The sequence below is a fragment of the Mizuhopecten yessoensis genome, unplaced genomic scaffold (assembly GCF_002113885.1).
Source record: "Mizuhopecten yessoensis strain PY_sf001 unplaced genomic scaffold, ASM211388v2 scaffold1405, whole genome shotgun sequence".
In the NCBI taxonomy this organism is placed as follows: Eukaryota; Metazoa; Mollusca; class Bivalvia; order Pectinida; family Pectinidae; genus Mizuhopecten; species Mizuhopecten yessoensis.
The window spans coordinates 288,469-306,958 of record NW_018404030.1 but is presented as its reverse complement, the minus strand read 5'-3'; the positions used below and the strand labels follow the sequence as shown (position 1 = coordinate 306,958).

General features: G+C 36.3%; 1 protein-coding gene across 1 annotated transcript in view; it reads left to right on the top strand.

Annotated features, from left to right (window-relative positions):
- The window catches only part of LOC110461561 (hemicentin-2-like), an 88,319-nt gene extending 70,287 nt beyond the window's left edge, over window positions 1–18,032 (top strand). Inside the window, exons 9-18 of the mRNA XM_021515082.1 lie at window positions 3,937–4,034; window positions 5,416–5,620; window positions 7,148–7,306; window positions 7,615–7,743; window positions 8,500–8,796; window positions 10,228–10,362; window positions 10,858–10,977; window positions 11,455–11,721; window positions 12,693–12,869; window positions 13,598–18,032. Coding sequence (XP_021370757.1) covers window positions 3,937–4,034; window positions 5,416–5,620; window positions 7,148–7,306; window positions 7,615–7,743; window positions 8,500–8,796; window positions 10,228–10,362; window positions 10,858–10,977; window positions 11,455–11,721; window positions 12,693–12,869; window positions 13,598–13,692 — 1,682 coding nt within the window. The 3' untranslated portion in view covers window positions 13,693–18,032. The remainder of the gene's footprint in view (window positions 1–3,936; window positions 4,035–5,415; window positions 5,621–7,147; window positions 7,307–7,614; window positions 7,744–8,499; window positions 8,797–10,227; window positions 10,363–10,857; window positions 10,978–11,454; window positions 11,722–12,692; window positions 12,870–13,597) is intronic.
- Window positions 18,033–18,490: the final 458 nt, after the last annotated feature.

Below are 18,490 nucleotides of genomic sequence, written 5' to 3'. Positions count from 1 at the left end.
ACGTTTATTTGTGCAGTAGACTTCTGTCAAAGTATCAAACTAAAAATGTAAACTTGTTTTTAGGCTTTTTAATTTTTAGGATTTTTGCGAATTTTGTCAAAAAAGAAATCAAAAAAGATTTTAAATTTGAGAATTGTTAAGATTAATGAACCATTCGAAATATGGTCACTTAATGATCAGATCACATATACAACCATATACACGCCCATATTGCTAAAGACAGAGTAGATAGACAAGTCATTAACGAAGATGGTTCGTGACGGAGTTAATAGACAAGTCATTAAGCACAATGGAGGTGGCTTCTAACCAAATTGTTGGAAAAATTGTCGCAAAAAGAGTGTGGTTTGTGACCGAGTTGTTGGGCAAGTTATTAACAATGACGAAGGTGGTTCGTGACCGAGTTGTTGGGCAAGTTATTAACAATGACGAAGGTGGTTTGTGACCGAGTTGTTGAGTAAGTTATCAACAATTACGAAGGTGGTTCGTGACCGAGTTGTTGGGCAAGTTATCAACAATGACGAAGGTGGTTGGTGACCGAGGTGTTGGGCAAGATATCAACAATGACGAAGGTTGTTGGTGACCGAGTTGTTGGGCAAGTTATCAACAATGACGAAGGTTGTTGGTGACCGAGTTTATAGACAAGTCATTAAGCACAATGGAGGTGGTTTGTAACCGAATTGTTGGAAAAGTTGTCGCAAAAAGAAAGTAGTTTGTGACCGAGTTGTTGGGCAAGTTATTAACAATGACGAAGGTGGTTTGTGACCGAGTTGTTGGGTAAGTTTACAACAATTACGAAGGTGGTTTGTGACCGAGTTGTTGGGAAAGTTATTAACATTAACGAAGGTGGTTTGTGCCCGAGTTGTTGGGTAAGTTATCAACAATGACGAAGGTGGTTGGTGACCGAGTTGTTGGGCAAGATATTAACATTAACGACGATGGATGGTGACCGAATTGTTTGGCATGTTATTAACATTAACGAAGGTGGTTCGTGACCGATTTGTTGGGCAAGTTATTAACATTAACGAAGGTGGTTGGTGCCCGAGTTGTTGGGCAAGTTTTTAACATTAACGAAACTGGTTGGTGCCCGAGTTGTTGGACAAGTTATTAACATTAACGAAGGTGGTTGGTGACCGAGTTGTTGGACAAGTTATTAACATTAACGAAGGTGGTTGGTGCCCGAGTTGTTGGACAAGTTATCAACATTAACGAAGGTGGTCGGTACCAACTTGGTCACCAACCACCTTCGTCATTGTTAATAACTTAGGTGGTTGGTGACCGAGTTGGTAGCCATACCTTTACCTATATTTGCTGTAATCTGGTGCTGCACTTAGACAGATGTTCAGTGTCGGTTATTACCAGTTGTGTATTTATATATGCATGTCAGGTATGTGTGTCCTGCCTCTTCCATTCTCAGTACACGTACGCTACAGTGTTAGAGTTCAATAGAAACTATGCGAGGCACGTACCGTCTGCTTACTCAGAACAAAAAACACACACTAGCTAGATAACAGTTCTATACTTTTTGTACGGTTCGGATTTTTTAACGGTGCAAATAATCTTCTCAGATATTTATGATATTATTTGCAGCTGCTCAGATCATGATATATAGATACATATACTTTATCAGAGATCTATATCCCGTATACAATGTCATGTACATGTCTCTGATTTTATATAAGGTAACTCACTAATTATATATAAGAAGCGTCTGTCTTAGAACTATCTCCCTTATAATTAATTAAAGTTAGTTTTCTTCTAATTTAAATTCTTGATAGATAATTTAATATTTTGGAATATTTTTCTTATGAAATTACCTCCCTTAGTTACGATATTTTTCTCCTAAAAATACCATTAAAATGAGGTTTGACAATCTATTTGGGGAAAGGAAAAAAGTAATCAGACCATAACTTTTGTGAAAGGTTTCGATAAGCATTAAAGACATGACATGGAACATGAATTAGGTTTGTTAGAGTTGATGTTTGCGTCTCTTACCGAAATTTCTTCATTTATGAATCTCTGTGAAATATGTGCAATAGAGTACCTAGAGTATAGAGCTGTTATCGAGCTAGAGTGTGCTATATCGTTCTGAGAAAGCAGACGGTACGTGCACATGCCAAGTATGTTTCTATTGGACTCTAACACTGTAAGCGCATTTGAAATTTAAAAAAACCCTCATTTTTAACAATTGCTGAGATTAGCGTGCGACGTAACCTCTGATAGGGGAGAGAAAAACGACTTTTGACAAAGTTTTGTTAAAAGTCGGGTATTTTCCGTATTCAATTAATTTGAGAATATCTTAATTTATGACATTTGCGGGACGTGCGACAAGTTCATGCAAGGATTGTGAAAACTGGTTGAATTATATTGCTCTCAAACGGCAACAAAAAACCCCGAATTCTGTGGTTTTCTGTAGCCTGTTTACTGTGTGTCTTAGTTATATCTATCTCCGTACCAGCAAATGTCTTGTTGTCGAGCAACGTTTGAGCATGTAACCGCTTGGTAGGGGTTGTTTAGATTCTGTTTGGTGCGGCCGGGCTGGAGTCAAAACACCTAGTCACGATCACTAGAGTAGTCTCCCTTGGTGCAAATTACATGTGTCACTGTAAAGGTCAATCGTTTTTTTAACTATCATTTAAACGCCAAATTGAAATAAAGATAACTTATTTTATTTATTTGCACTCGGAACGTACTTAAAATGTATGTAACCAGATCCGCGATAAATGATTACAAGTAATTTATCAACATGGTCACTATGGTTTTGGCGTATTTAAAAAAAAAAATGAAATTACGTGGTTGTTTTTCGATATTTTCTAATTTATATTTTTTTTTAAATTTGTAACAAATCTGTCTGAATTTTATCACCGTGAGACGTGTTGCCAGATAAATATTGACATTGAAGGCTTTCACCAACATGTCGAGGTTGAAATGTTTGTTTTTCTCTTTACGTATCTAGCCTGATCACATAACAAACGCGTGTTTTCTTTTCTATGCATCAGTGATCGTTCAAAATGTAATTTTCTGATACAGGGAAAGTATGAATTTAATTTTGCTTACCGTGTGAACATCCTATCAACAGCAAAGGTTTCTTAATAACGTGGCTTCATGTGTGTATTAATGTATGTGTGACGCGTGCTTGAGGCGGTATATTGGTGTATTTGCCTCCTTGTGATAGCGCGGATCTGATGCTAACTTTAGAGTGCTACTTCCCTGATACAGCATGCCGATAGTACACAGTGAAGGATTCAGCACCGACATTTGATTCACCAGTTACGATTTCTCTAAATGCTGAAAGTTTTGCAAGAAAAAAAAACCTACCATTTTTAACATTTTGGTATGACCCGGCCTGGGGATAACGTTCATGTAGAAAGCTGTAAAACAAATTGAAATTCAAAGGTTCTAGATTTGGTCTTGATTATTCGGTTTTTAATTTGTTTTTAATGATATCTACATGTAGCTTCGATCGAAATTTATTCATACAGCGGAAACGTGTCAGTCCAGAATTCTTAATGACTGGAACAACTTTCGTCACTAAAATGAAACTAAGTGCCGGAATAACGGGATTTGGAAAGCACGATTTCCCGATTATCGTAGTCCGGCTTATTGAATTTGCATATCAGTATCCGATTTCTCTTAATATGATCTATATAAGCTTCAATCGGGAACCGTCGGCACTTTCCGTGGAAAGTGCCGACACCTCTAGATCTGCATACATATGTACAAATTGTAACAAACATGTCGCGTTTTCTGTTGGATTCCTGTGATTACAATTATTAGCACAAATAAAAACGAAAGTTTACATGGGAAAAATAGTTAAATAAGATATTCATCGAACTCGGTCTGACTACACATATGTATATATCCTTATTTTAACTTTCATTACGTCATAGATAATGAATTTATTACCCAGTAATTTACGTGTTCTCTCTTATTTTCCAGCTCGACCCCTCCTGGAAACCACGCCCCTCAACATCACAGCCAAACGAGGCTTCTCTGTTACACTTCCGTGTAGCATCCAGAATCTCGGCACACACAGGGTACGTACAGCTAAAATGGATACTTAACCAAATTACTATATCTGCCTCAAAATTGACACTACATCATAACTGATTTATGAAACATATGATACATCGTAAATTTAGAACACATACATGTACTCACGTACGTTATCATCAATAGTACATATTATTGTAAAATCACTGATTACTGTTAGCCATATCCAGCTACTATGATCAATTTTATACAGTAAGCTCCCCTTGCAGAAGAAACGGACGTTTCAGTTAAATGATTTTATAATGGAGATTTGATATTCCTTGAATATACGTATGTTTCACCTCAATGTCTTGTCATGTTTAAATTACATTATATTTACAAAGGTGATATAGCGTCAATTTGATTGGCAATAAGTTAAGGTCCCTATCTAATTTTTTCAGAAATAAATTCTTTTGACAAATTTTAGCGATAATTTCCCTTTAATGTTGTAATATCACTAGGTTATAAAATTAACCTTCTATTTTTAACTTGTACTAATTTACAAGTAGATGTATTTGTTTTTATCTTGTATATTTGTTACTTATGTTCTTTTACCTGTAATATTTTAAATGTAATGATTGCCTGGATCATTTACCAGTATGTAATATTTACTAGTATATAATATTTACCAGTATGTAATATTTACCAGTATATAATATTAACCTATAATATTTACCAGTATATAATATTTATCAGTAAACAATATTTACCAGTATATAATATTTACCAGTATGTAATATTTACCAGTATATAATATATGTAATGTTTACCAGTATATAATTGTTACCAGTATGTAATATTTACCAGTATATAATATTTACCAGTATGTAATATTTACCAGTATATAATATTTACCAGTATGTAATGTTTACCAGTATATACTATTTACCAGTATATAATATTTACCAGTATCCAAGGATACATATATATCGCTGATGTATCATTTTACAGGTGTTTGATGTATTTTATCTGTATTGTTTCAATGTATTTTTTACCTGTATATTTACCTGTTATCTTTACATCTTTATCTGTGACATTTAACTCTTGTCTCTTATGTTTTACTTGCAAACCTGTATTCTTCATCTGTATCATTTAATCTAATGTATTTTTCCTGCAATGCTTTACCTTCAAACTTTTACCTGTATTCTCTACCTGTAACATTTACCTGTGATATTTTTCTTTCAATGTTTTACCTTCAAAATGTATACCTGTATTATCTACCTGTATCATTTAATCTGTGATATTTTCACTGCAATGTTTTACATTTAAAATTTATCTGTAATCTTCATCTGTATCGTTTTATCTGTGATATTCTTTTCCTCTAATATTATACCTTTACATTTTACCAGTAAATTTTACATCTATTATTTACCTGTTCTATTACAGGTGATGTGGATGTCCCAGTATAACGTAGCTATCACATTAGATGACCGGATCATTCTGCCGGACTCTCGGTACAGTCTGGCTCGAACCTATGATAAAGACTGGGGTCTTGTCATCAACAACGTCAAGCCGACAGACGAAGGGGTCTATAAATGTGTCGTACACTCCTACCCAATACTGGAGAAACAGATCAGTCTTATCGTTCTGGGTAAGGGGAGGCCACTCGCTTGAATATATCGACATAAAGCTACAAATGTTGAATTATTTAGAAGCTGGTGTAGCTAGTGATAAGCTAGTGGTAAAATGCAATTGAGAAATTCTTCATAAAATCTTTTGGGCTGGTAGCCAGCAGTCTTCTACAAATGTACAGTACATGTAGCACGTCTATTTCTAGCAAGAGTTAACGTTCCTTACACTCATTTGACCTTTCTCTATCTTTTCTCGCCAACAAATTATCTCAACTCATGGTAACATCACTGCCAACTAAGACAAATAAGTGGAAAAAATCTTTTAACATTATGATGGTATTCAATACAGTTCCATTCAAATATATTCCACGATGCGCGGTATTTCAATTCTAACGTTTACGTTCAAAACAAAATAAAAAATAAAAAAATATGTTTTATCTCTCTTGGAAGGTTTTGTCCTGGTCTATCAGATGGTGAAATAGTTATTTTTTGATCGGGAAATCGTAATCATCCTAATTTTGATTTGGCGTCACGTCATTATTACGTAGTCCCCAATTACCGTACATTTGTAACAGGACTGGACTTTCAAAGTCCCAGTGTCGTCAACCCAGGTTCAATTTGGTTGGGTTCGGATTCCTCTCTTATCACAGTTGCCAAAATACCACCAAAACACTCAATATAAAAATGTCAACTCCTCCTTTATTAGAAAAATTCCCCTTTAAAGATTCCCTGTTACGTTACAGTTAACTACAGAACCTAACGGGAACGATTAATAAACAGCTCAATGCTTTCGTTACTCAGGGTCAAAGCTAAAATGTTGCCCAGCTATGATTTACAAACGTACTCAATATACTCTAAAATGCATATTCAATAAATGATGTATTGGCTATTTGCATAATATACATAAGAAATGATCAAATTTATCTTATTCTTTATTCTTTATAACTTTAAAGTATTCTATACATAAATTTACTTGCATGAATGATATTCTACAAAACACCTAATGTAGATTTAATCATGTTTCATCAAATTAATTACAATATAATCATTAAACACATAATTTTCAAGGAACAAGGGAAGTAACTCTGAATCATCCTGTCACACAAGTAACAGTATTACAGACAGACCCAAACAGTTTCTGATTGGAAAAATATTAATGTATAGTAAATGTAGCTGTTGGTTGGTATACATATTGGCTGTACAGCGGAGATGTTAATATAATTATAAATACAGATATTTAAATGACTGTAAAGCAGCGTACTTAACGAGTTATCATTTCCCAAAACTATGTATGGCTGTGGTCGACAGCAAACGATATTCATTCAGTAAAACCTCGTTATACTGCCACCATTTTGGGCCAATGGCGTTATAAAGAGGTTTGGCCATACTTTGAGTGAAATACGTGAAGTAATTCTTTAAAAAAAGGACTTTTAAATACGTTTGCAGTAAGCGTGACTGCAAATAAAATGAGGGGCATTTTATCGAGGTTTCACTGTATACATATAGGTAAAAATAAATAAATACAGTATGTTTTCTCTTTTGTTTAGTTTCACCTACAATAGATAACCAAATGACAAGTAACAACATGGCAGTTTCTGAATTTGACGATGTCACGCTCAGATGTCACGTGAGAGGTAATCCAAAACCGGATATCACGTGGTACCGGAGAGTTTCCGGTTCTGACCACCAAGCTCTAGCCCGGGAGCGTAAGTTAACGGAGAATTATATACAGTTGATTTTGGTGAAGACTAACGAAGCAAAAATACATTAAAGAAATATATATATATATATATACAAAATAATATATACATACAATTTATGTTTCCAAAGTGTCTTCGTAGTCAAACTGCTAAACTACAGGTAAAGTTAATTATTTAAAGTGATATTTAAATATTGATATTATTTGATTTCTTAATCAATATGAAAATGAAACATTTAATAACGTGATTTCTGTCAATCAGGAAGAAATATACGTCAATGACATCTCTATACTGCTTTTCATTACATTCTACAGGTCTATCGCAAACCGGAAATATTCTCAACATTCCTAACATAACTCGTCATTCCGCGGGGGAATACATCTGCTATGCCTCGAACGGTATCGAACCCAGTGCCTCAAAAAACATATCGGTGGATGTGCTATGTGAGTAACACAAGTACAATTCGTAAGATTACTGATTCTTGAAAATATACAGAAATATCTAGGAGAAAAATGAGATTATATTCCTTTAAGGTAAAAACGCATAGCAATTTCACACCTCCACTCAAAGATCAGAGGGTTGGACTTTTCACAGTTTCTTACTGCTTCAAGCAAAGAAGCAATTTCTTATCAGAAATAAAAAAAAAAATATTGTGATATTTCAATTGGATGAAAGACATGAAAATATACCTGATTTTGGGAGTTGAGAACGTCCTTTAAGTTCAGATGTTCTATTTCTGTAATTCTCCGTAGATATTCTACGTTGATCGCTAGAACTGGGATCCTGTCCAGATTATGGTCTAGTTACCCGGACATGTGGGTTTGTTCCAATGTATAAGTACAGTAAAACAGTCTGTATGGTTCAATGCCTTTTCATCAACTTAATGCATTGGTATTCTTTGAAATAAGCAAACGAGATCATTCATAATATGTCATCAGAGTAGAAAAATCGGTAGAGGGATTTAAACATAAAACGGTAGAATTTCTGACCTTCTGTCTCGTAACACCAGCAAGCAGATGTTCGAGCCCCGACAGGATATCCAGTGCATCTATTGTAACGGAGACTTGTTAAATTCGACTGATATAGTAGTACAGATTACAATTCCACAACGTCATCCCAACTCACTTAAAAGTCTGCTGTCTTGTTGGTAGAAGGGGAGATAACTATGATTATTAAATGACTATTGTGTTTTTTCCCAGATGCCCCGGAAATTCAAACTATGATGAGGAATATGGGTCAGTACCTGGGTCGGGACTCCACCCTAGAGTGTACGGCAGAGGGCAGTCCCATTCCTGAAATGAAGTGGTATATTAACGGTCAGCGTCTAACAGACAGCTGGAAGTTTAAGACCACCAACTACGTGGAGCCACTGGACGGAGTGGTCACTTCCGCTCTCCTTATCCGCAATATTGACCGCATCGATTACAGGGTTTACACGTGCGAATCTACCAATGCTCACGGCACGGCTCAACATAACATCACCGTCTTTCCATTAGGTGTGTATGCTTTAGAGGTCAAACATCACGTGATCTTATCTCGGATGGTGGTTGGATCACTGTATTTACTTCCCTGACATCGACACTAATGGTGAATGGGTCGGGGTCGAGAGGGGTATTGGTTGGCTGGTTTACCTTTTCATGCGAAAGTTAACAAGTTTATTATCCAGTAATATTCTCTTCGGTTAAATTAGTCATGTAATATACTAAAACCGTATTGCCTTCTTTTGAGTATGTCATGATCTTATGCAAATCATGCATGTTGTCTCGAAAGGAAATAGAACTCTCGAAACAAGCTCGTCAGACATATTTTGATTTATCAACAACACTTCGAGACCATAATATACTGAACCGAAAGGATAACACTAGATAAACAGTAGCTGCATCTATTTTAAAGGATATCTTCAATAAGATTCATCAGTTTGGTAATATGTAATATCGAAGTTTTACTTAGGTATTAAATAAAAGACAAACACACACCATGCAGCAAGTAACAAATGTACTCCATTATACTGGGTAGATGATCTCCTATTTTAGGGGTATGTAGTGATCGATTGTACAAACCATAGCCAGGTTAGAGTGATCGCCCCTGCCACGAGGTCGTTCCTATTATTCCGCTATTAACTCATTCAACCCTAAAATTCCAACCTTTGAATTGGACGAGTTTAAATGTGTCTTCCGGATTGAATGAATTACAGGAAACAAGCTGACGGATTCGTGGAGTTACACTTGATGTACAACGACAAATTAAAAAATGCGAAGAGGAGGAGGCAACAGAATGTATCCTCATTATTGTTTTAAGGGAGAAGACGAATTTCAAGTTTGATAACTTGTGTCTAATTCCTTTAGGTTTTTTGCAAATGAATTATGTGTAAATAAAAAAAATGCTTGGAAATAATGAACTTATATAATCGCATAATTAATAGTGCGTCTATTGTCTACCATTCATATATGAAAATTAGGGGGGGGGGGGGGGGGGGGGGGGGTGCATTGAAACGCTTTTTCGTATTTTCAAGTGAAATCCTTTTGTACAGATGGTTTTCAAACACAGAAAAAAAATATTCGATTTTCGATTTCCACTGATTACTGTTCCAACCATATGTATCAACACACATGTTCAACACGTGATTGGTTTTTGCCCAAAAGCAAAACGATTTAAACTGACGAGTGGCAGAAAAGGTTTACAAAATATAATTGAAATGTTTCTAAATGTATATGTCAAGTTAGATTCATCAAATTTAAAATTGATCAGAGGTTCACCCATATCTAGAATTTAAGAACTAAAATCAATACCAATACTTGCTTTCAAAGTTTCACGATGATCCTTCAAGTCGTGTTCACGAGAAATTCTTAATTCCTATGTTGACCGGTTAGCATCAATGTCTAGTTTGTTATAATAGCGTATTCTTGTTTTTTTTTTTATTTGACAAGGCGCTCCTGAGGTGATTGTAGAACAATCGAGTCGGAGTATGATTGTACAAGAAGGAACAGAAATAGATTTGGAATGTTTCGCCTCCGGAACGCCGTCACCGACGGTAACTTGGAGTAAGGACGACGGGCAGACAGGTACGTCACATGTCACAGGATATACCCGAACATCACAGCTGCTACACACTTTATCATAATTGTCCCTGTTTATCAAATGTCAATGGGTGATTGGGTGGCGCAGTGGATAGCGAACTCGCATTTCACCAAGGCGGCCGGGGTTCGATTCCCCGATCGGACGTGAAAAGGTATGGGGTCACCTGCCCGACCACTTAGACACATTGCGCGCTAACAGCCAGGCCAACAAGAGGGATTTTTATGAGTTGAAATTAAAAAAATAGCTTGTTTCATAATTGTTGTAAAATAAAGTTTATATTCATATAAGTATCAAATGCCATACCACCTATTAAATGAAAGAGGTGTTTGTTAAACAACGCTTTCCCTCTCTTTGTTTTGATTAAAAGAATCCTGACTTTGGGACATTGCAGGTTCGGCAGGTGGGGTGGTCAAACGATTGGAAAATAGCTCTAATTATGGTACAAGTGTGTATAAAAAGAAATGTTTATATTTTTGCAGAAATAGGGCCTGGGACAGTAACACTGACTAATATACAAGGGGATGATGCCGGAACGTACGCGTGCGTAGCTGAAAACCCTCTCGGGTCCGACACCCTGTCCATACAGATTGATGTGGAATGTGAGTATACGAAATACTCTCTTTGCTGACACACTGTCCATAGCATTAACCATCTCCAGTCCGACAACCTCTCTATATCAATTACTCTCTGTAGTCCGATACCCTGTCTATTACAATAATCATCTCTAGTCCGACATACTGTCTATATCAAATGCCCTCTCTTGTTCGACATGCTCTTTATATGAGTAAACCTCTCTAGTCAAACACACTGTATATAGTAGTTATCCACTGTAGTCCGTCACACTGCCTTTATCAGTAACCCTCTCAAATCCGACACACTGTCAATAGCAATAACTATAGGGTTTTAGTCCGAAAACTGTATATACATGTATTAGTCAACCTTGATTGTTTGACACACTGTCTTTATTAGTAACCCTCTCTACTCCGACACACTGTCTTTAAAAGCAACCCTTGTTTGTCAAAAACCCTTTCTATACAGATAAACCTGAAGCGCAAGTGTTTTTTGTTGTTGTTCAGACCCACCCATGGTATCGGTAGCGATGTCAGAGTACAGTATCATCACAGGAAGGACGGCGGCCATCGACTGTACAGTACGGGGCCGCCCCCAGCCCCGGATGTCATGGCGGAAAGACGGTTCGTCAGATGACAGCGTTGTAGACATAACAGAGGTGGGCGACAGCACATGGACAATGACACTCCGAATAGACAGTGTCACTTCGGAAGACTTCGGAACATATATATGTGAGGCAGTCAACTCGGCAAACAGCAGTTCCAGCGAAATTCGTTAGTATGATTGAGTTGCCTCCCTTGAGTTTATTACCGGTGGTCATTTTTCCATGGAGGGGTTTTATAACCGACACAAGGACGTAAAGGCCCATCGAAACAAGTATGGAGGGTTGGGGATGGGAGGGGTTTTATGGTTATACGTTACTTTTTGATACAATTATGTTTTCAGTTTGAAATTGTCCATTTTTCACTCAGTTTACCATATCAGAGTAAAACGGTCTTTCCATTACAAAAATACCTCCCTACTGTGGACGCTATTTTGTCTTGTCATTACTATCTAGGTTCCACTTTAAAATCAACTTTCCGACAAGATTTCAAATCCAAAGTTTAAGCTTATGTTTGCTTTCTTGCTAACGGGACAGATAGATTCACTTTTCTGAAAGTGATGGAAAATTTAGCACTTTAGTCAACAAGGATGTGACGTCACATTGCATGATGTCATCACTGATTTGCCCAATTGTAGACAGAAAAGGAATCCGTCTCCCCTTTTAGATGTATACAGTGAAATCTTGACCCTTGGGCCATACATTTTGAGCGTCAAGAAACAAACAAATCTTGCGCTAAAGTTGATATATTTTTCTGTCCGAACAATGATAGGTCTGCTGTATCCCATAGCATGTATTCGTAGGGGTCCCTGGGGAAATCGGGATTTCCCATAAGGGAAAATTGAAGAAAATTATAATTGATCTGATGCTTCCATTGCAACTCTTACGATATACGGCATTCCTGTTATCACTAACATACAACGTAAACTTTCTTTCCGCGCTAATTCCCTTGGGAGCCGTTTTATATGACCTTAGCTGTTGCATCCCCTAACATATAAAATAGAATATGTTACACAACATGGGATGATACATGCATAAGTTATACATCTTGGTTATTGTACGTAAATAATTGCCATAGAAACACTAGACCTGTCCGTATACTCCTACGATTGTCAATGTTGATGTTTCCTTTGCTTATTCAAGAGCTGATAGAAATACAGACAACAACAGAAACACCCACAGCCGAGCCGACGTCGACCCCGACTCCAGAACCTTCAACGACGATGAAAGAATCGACAACGACGATGCAAAAAGACAACGTACACAATCCGGCCGAGGAGATCAAGGCAACCTCCTCCAAAACCAGCGAAATGGGAACAGGTAAGGTCAAGGTCGATCTTTAAACAGAAATTAAAATTTGTTGAACTAATTTCATCAAATTCTCTTGGTTAGTCCGCCACCAACCTGTACCACTGGGGAGAGAGAACTACATGTACTTTTGCATCACGTATTTCAGTCAGATCGTCAGTCCGTCCGTCCGTCAGTCCGTCTGTCTGTCTCATTGCTCGGGACATATCTCGTTTACTCCGCCATCTTCATTTGCTAAATTTTGTTTGCAAGTACCTCATGGGATGACGATCGCGAACGTTTGCGTGCTGGAATCATTTGTATACAGAGTTATGGCTCTTTGTTCACCGTGCGCCTCCCTGTCTGTTGTATATCTGTAGACTTAGTTACCTTCAGTTGCCAGACTTTGTATTGGTGTATCTCTTGGGAGAGAGAAAGTTGTGGACAGAAATCAGGTCTTATGCTCTTCTTTAATCAGAGTTATGGCCCCTTGTTCACTGAATCTTTGTATCTCTGACACCAGGTTTTTGGTACTCAATTCAAAATAGAAATATAACACGGCAAAGTATTGCAAACAGTCCGTATTCCTCCATCCCTAATACATTTTGGTTTAGAAAATAAACAAGGAACATAACTCTGGTTATTAGAGTCGATTTAACAACACAATACTCCCTCATCCCTAGACGCACTCAGATTAAAGTGTTTACCTGGATTAGTTTCATCAAGCGTTTATTTCTTTCTTTTTTTCTTTTTCTTTTTAGATTCTCCCGTGGGAGGACCAAATGCATCGCCTATTTTTAGAGCGACACTGACGTCAATATTACTGGCTGTCGTAACGACATTGTCTTTGTGGTGAGGGAAGTCGACTCTCCAGTCCATCGTGCTCAATCTACAAATCGTGCACTTCCGGTATCATGGCATTTAATACAGACGGAAGTATCACCAATCAACTGTATCACCGAATTACTACTGGATTTAACTGATATGGAATTGTATACATGTAAACTACGTGTATATTTTATTGTCAAAGGATTATTTTAATACTGCAATATTGTACCAACATTTTTTTTTTTGCAAACCTTAAAACGTTTATGAGATCAGCCAGTCACCATGCCAAATACCATTTTAGGATACCACACATAGATCTCAAATATACAATACAATTAAGGATCGTGATTTCAACAACGGTCCTCTTAAGATTTTAGATATTGTTTCAAAATCATTTTAGTCATCCTATCATTATTCCTTTCTTGTATCTGTCCGTTCATTTGTTAGGTATACATTACATAGGATATCTATATATGCAATGTATAATACTTTAAATGTATTCTAAAAATATTGATGAAACATTTAACCTTTATTTTGGAAGAAATCGTTCGATTTAATATATTTAAAGCTAAATCTTGCATCAAATCCGTTTAAATTGAATCGATGTATGCATTGTTTTTTATCTCGTTAATGCAAAATCAAATATACCGGAAAGTTCACATTCCGGATTAAAGTAGTGTGGAACCCATTTCATCCTATTCCTGCCTTTCTTCTACTAATATATATATATATATGTGGGTGACAATATATTTTATTTTATAATGTATATCATCTGTTGTGTCAGTTAATACATGGTGTGGAACCTCGATTATCCGGAACTTTGTTTTTACAAAACCTAGTTAATCCGGATTTTGGTATTCCGGAGATTTTTTCCCCGGGTATACTAGATCTGAATTTTTATTTTACGTGACAGTACATGTTTTTAAATCATTAAAAAAGAAAATCTTCTTATATCGAAAAAAATAATATCTGCGAGTTTAGGAGGTTTATTTGTATAAATTTCCGACAGGAAATACATCACATCACGTGAGAGTGTGACCTCATTTTATACCACCGATTCCTCCAGAGCTCTCACCATGAAGCAATGTTATTATAGGTCAAGTGGAAGTGTGACGGCAGCTTGTACAGTAGCGAGTGTCACATGATAGGAAAACTAGCTAATCTGTCCCTTTGTTTGTATTCGTCTTGTGTAGATTAATCTTAATCACCACATGTAAATAGCTAGGTATAGATGTAGGAGGATGCTCGTAATTTAACGACGACTTCCGGTACAGGGGGTGAAGGGAGATTGTGTACAAGTGTAACCGGAAGTGTAGGTACATGACTAATTGTATGGAAGCTAAAGTAAAAGATTGAAGCGTCTGAAAGACATTGAATGACCGTAAAGATGAAAAGATATATGGAAACGTATGAGAAAAGGGTTTGAGAGAAAACTTTGTATAGGAAATAGTTGTAATAATTGGATATAACTTTACTTTTATGTCTGTACGAATCTGTATGTGGAAATAGTCCTTCATACGCTTATTTGCTTCGATAGAAACATTTTGTTTTAACATTTAAGTATTTATGTAGTGATACAGCTTCCGCCGTCCGTCCGTCTGTCCGTCCGTCCTTAGCCATCCGTATACGTATCCGTCTATCGCCAAAGTCCATTTTTTTCTAACACCTATATGTATATGAATAATTTGGCAAATGGACAAGATTAAGATAAATGTGGGCATTCAACATCAGGCTAACAAAGTCACTCGGATAGGGTAAAATGGTGAGACTCATTCCGTTTGGCGTACGTGTGTACCCTATAAGGATAGGTATTTCGTGATTTTTAGTAAACTTTTAAGCAAAATAATTAAACCTTATAACTTTAAAAAAAGACCCGTACACAGCGGTTTGATATGAACTTGATAAGTTAAGAATGCCGTAGTTTTAATTTCAGTTCTTTATATCATTGGGTTTTTTTTTCAATTCTATACCGAATATGTCCTCAGGCGCGTATTAGGTTTGATAATACCGTGCAATAGAGGCGATTATTCCCAGAGACCTACCTTTCTGTTATAATTAAAACTTGAAAATGTTCTTCTTCAAAACAACAAATCGTAAATCTTTTCTATATATTGTATCATAATTTCCTGATGGTGTTAATCGAAAGTCGCGTGTAAAAAATCGTTATTATGAGGTTAGAATGATATATAAATAGGCTATAAAGTTCACGAAGTCAAACAAGGTGAACGATACAGGGCACTTCGGCCTCTTGTTACAATCCCGTTGTGTTATCCTTGTTCCTATCATGTCAATAGACTTTCCGAGAATAGTTTACTTGCCTTAATAATCATGGTCCTATCTCTTCTAGAACTTAGTAATGTTATTGTGCTTGTTTATTATTTCTGTACGTTTGACATTTCCTACGTTTCTGATCAGAAACAATACTGCAAAACTTTTTTCCTAAACGGCGTGCTATACAGTCAAATTTTAAACGACTACAGCAATTCCTCATTATAATGCCACTCATTTCACTTCAACCTCGCTTACAGCCAAACTGCTTCAATACCCCCCTTTAAGGCCTCTCTTGGCAAATTGTCAATCCCTTTAAAGCGCCTCCCTCCGTATATTGTCAATCTCTTTATAACGCCTCCTTTAGTATATAATCAAAATATTTTATAACGCCTCCTTCAGTATATTGCCAAATTCCTTATAACGCCTCTTTTGGTAAATTGTCAGACCCCCTTTATAACGCCTCCCATTGTTTATTATCAGTCCCTTTATAACGCCTCCCTCGGTAAAATGTCTGCCACTCTTTATAACGCATACCTCGGTAAATTGTCAGCCCCTTTATAACGCCTTCTTCAGTATATAGTCAAATCACTTACAGCGCCTCCCTCTGTATACTGTCAGTCCCCATTAACAACGCTTTATTCGGTAAATTGTCAAACTGTTTAATAAAGCCTCCTGTAGTTAAAGGTAAAATCCCTTTATAATGCCTTCTCGGTATTTTGTCGAACCCCTTTGTAACGCCTTTCTTTAGCAAATGATTGTAGTGTAATGAGGTTTCGATGTTAATAAAAAATGGTTACCGAAATATAGAGTAGCTTTGTGAATTGTGTTGAAGGGTATTCATATTAGACCCTAATTCATACATACCTGTGTTGTTACTACATGCATATTGTATTATTACATGTTTATAAAGTTACCAAACTATCTCCGATTTTCTGTTTTACTTCCACGTCTCATTTAGCTTACGTAATTTTACACCGTTTGATCCTGATTTTGAAGAATAATTAATTATCTTATTTTCAAGTTAATCATTACACTTTTGAAAACGATTATTCCCGTTTTTATGGTCAGTATGAAACCATACCTTCGTAGGAAATGGGTGATGGTTATGGTAAAGATTTGTTATTATTATTTGACAGGATAAATGGAAATTGATAAGCACAAAGATTCTAAAACAAGTCATTGTTAAGTAAATGATATCTGACGAATTATTGACCAATTATGGACTTTTGTTGCGGTTAATATGTATGTGGTTATGTGAACCTGAGAAAGCTATATTCACCGAAAAAATCCTTAATTGATCAATTATTCGTATTGTTATATAAGTTGCTGAATAATGTTTTAATCATGAAACCAGATTGAACGTATGGACATTGTTTGGAAGAAAGTTCTGCATTTGACAGAGAGTAATTGTGACGGTACAATTGAAACGATGCCATGAAGTGAATTTTGCCCTGTTGTTTCTAAAAATAGTACCACTGAGGCAATAACACAAATATTCGACCTCCACGTGATAATGATTCAACCAATAAGAATGCAGGAAAAATACGTGTCATCTAAAATACGTGTGTTTCCAGACTTATCTCCGTATATTAACCACAATGTGATTCAAATGTACAATTAAAATTTCTTTCAGTGATATTTAAAAAAAGAGTGAAAAAGGAAATGTCAGGAGTTGGTTATTCTGTTTCTCTTACATCAATATGTTTCCATTTTATGCATGTTCTCTAACATTGTTGTCAATTATATTTTTAAAAAAAGAAGTAAGTATAGAAATAAATGACGTAACAATTGAAGTTAAATATGAAGTATATGACAATAACCAATCATAATGTCGGGATTGTGGTCAACAGCTTTTCTCGCACTGTGATTGGTCGATCAAATCAAAGTGTGTATTTTCACCAACAGCACATGACTAACTCATAGCAAAGCATGTTAATTAATTTATAGCAAATTATGTTCGCTAATTAGATCTTTCATGCCGTGACTTTCTTTTAAATATGTGTACATAAAAATTCCTATTAGATTTACCATTGCTGGGTACTTGTACGTGTGTGAGTTGATATGATAGGAGAATAAAACCTGTTTTATAGAAAACAACTTGGTTCACAGCTTCATTTATTTAAAACATTTAAAATCCAGAATCAAGGAATGTTCCAGTCTTCCATATTTGATAGTTTTGAGTACAATAGACACAATACACCTCATCGTCACCATATCAGGACATAACGGAACCGGAACCGGTACCACGTGTGGCGTCCGTCGTGGTGTTTCCGGTAGATGAAATCGCAAAGAAATCCACAAGGGTAAATATTCTTTATAAAGTAACTGACCACAGACTTAATAATATCCCGACTAACCACGGACTTAATAATATCCCGACTAACCACCAAATAACTCATATTCCGACTTACCTTGGACTAAATACATGTAGTATCCCGACTGACCACTGACTTAATACTATCTCGACTTACCACTGACTTAATAGTATCCCGACTTCCCATAGACTAAATAGTATCCCGACTGACCACTGACTAAATAGTATCCCGACTGACTAC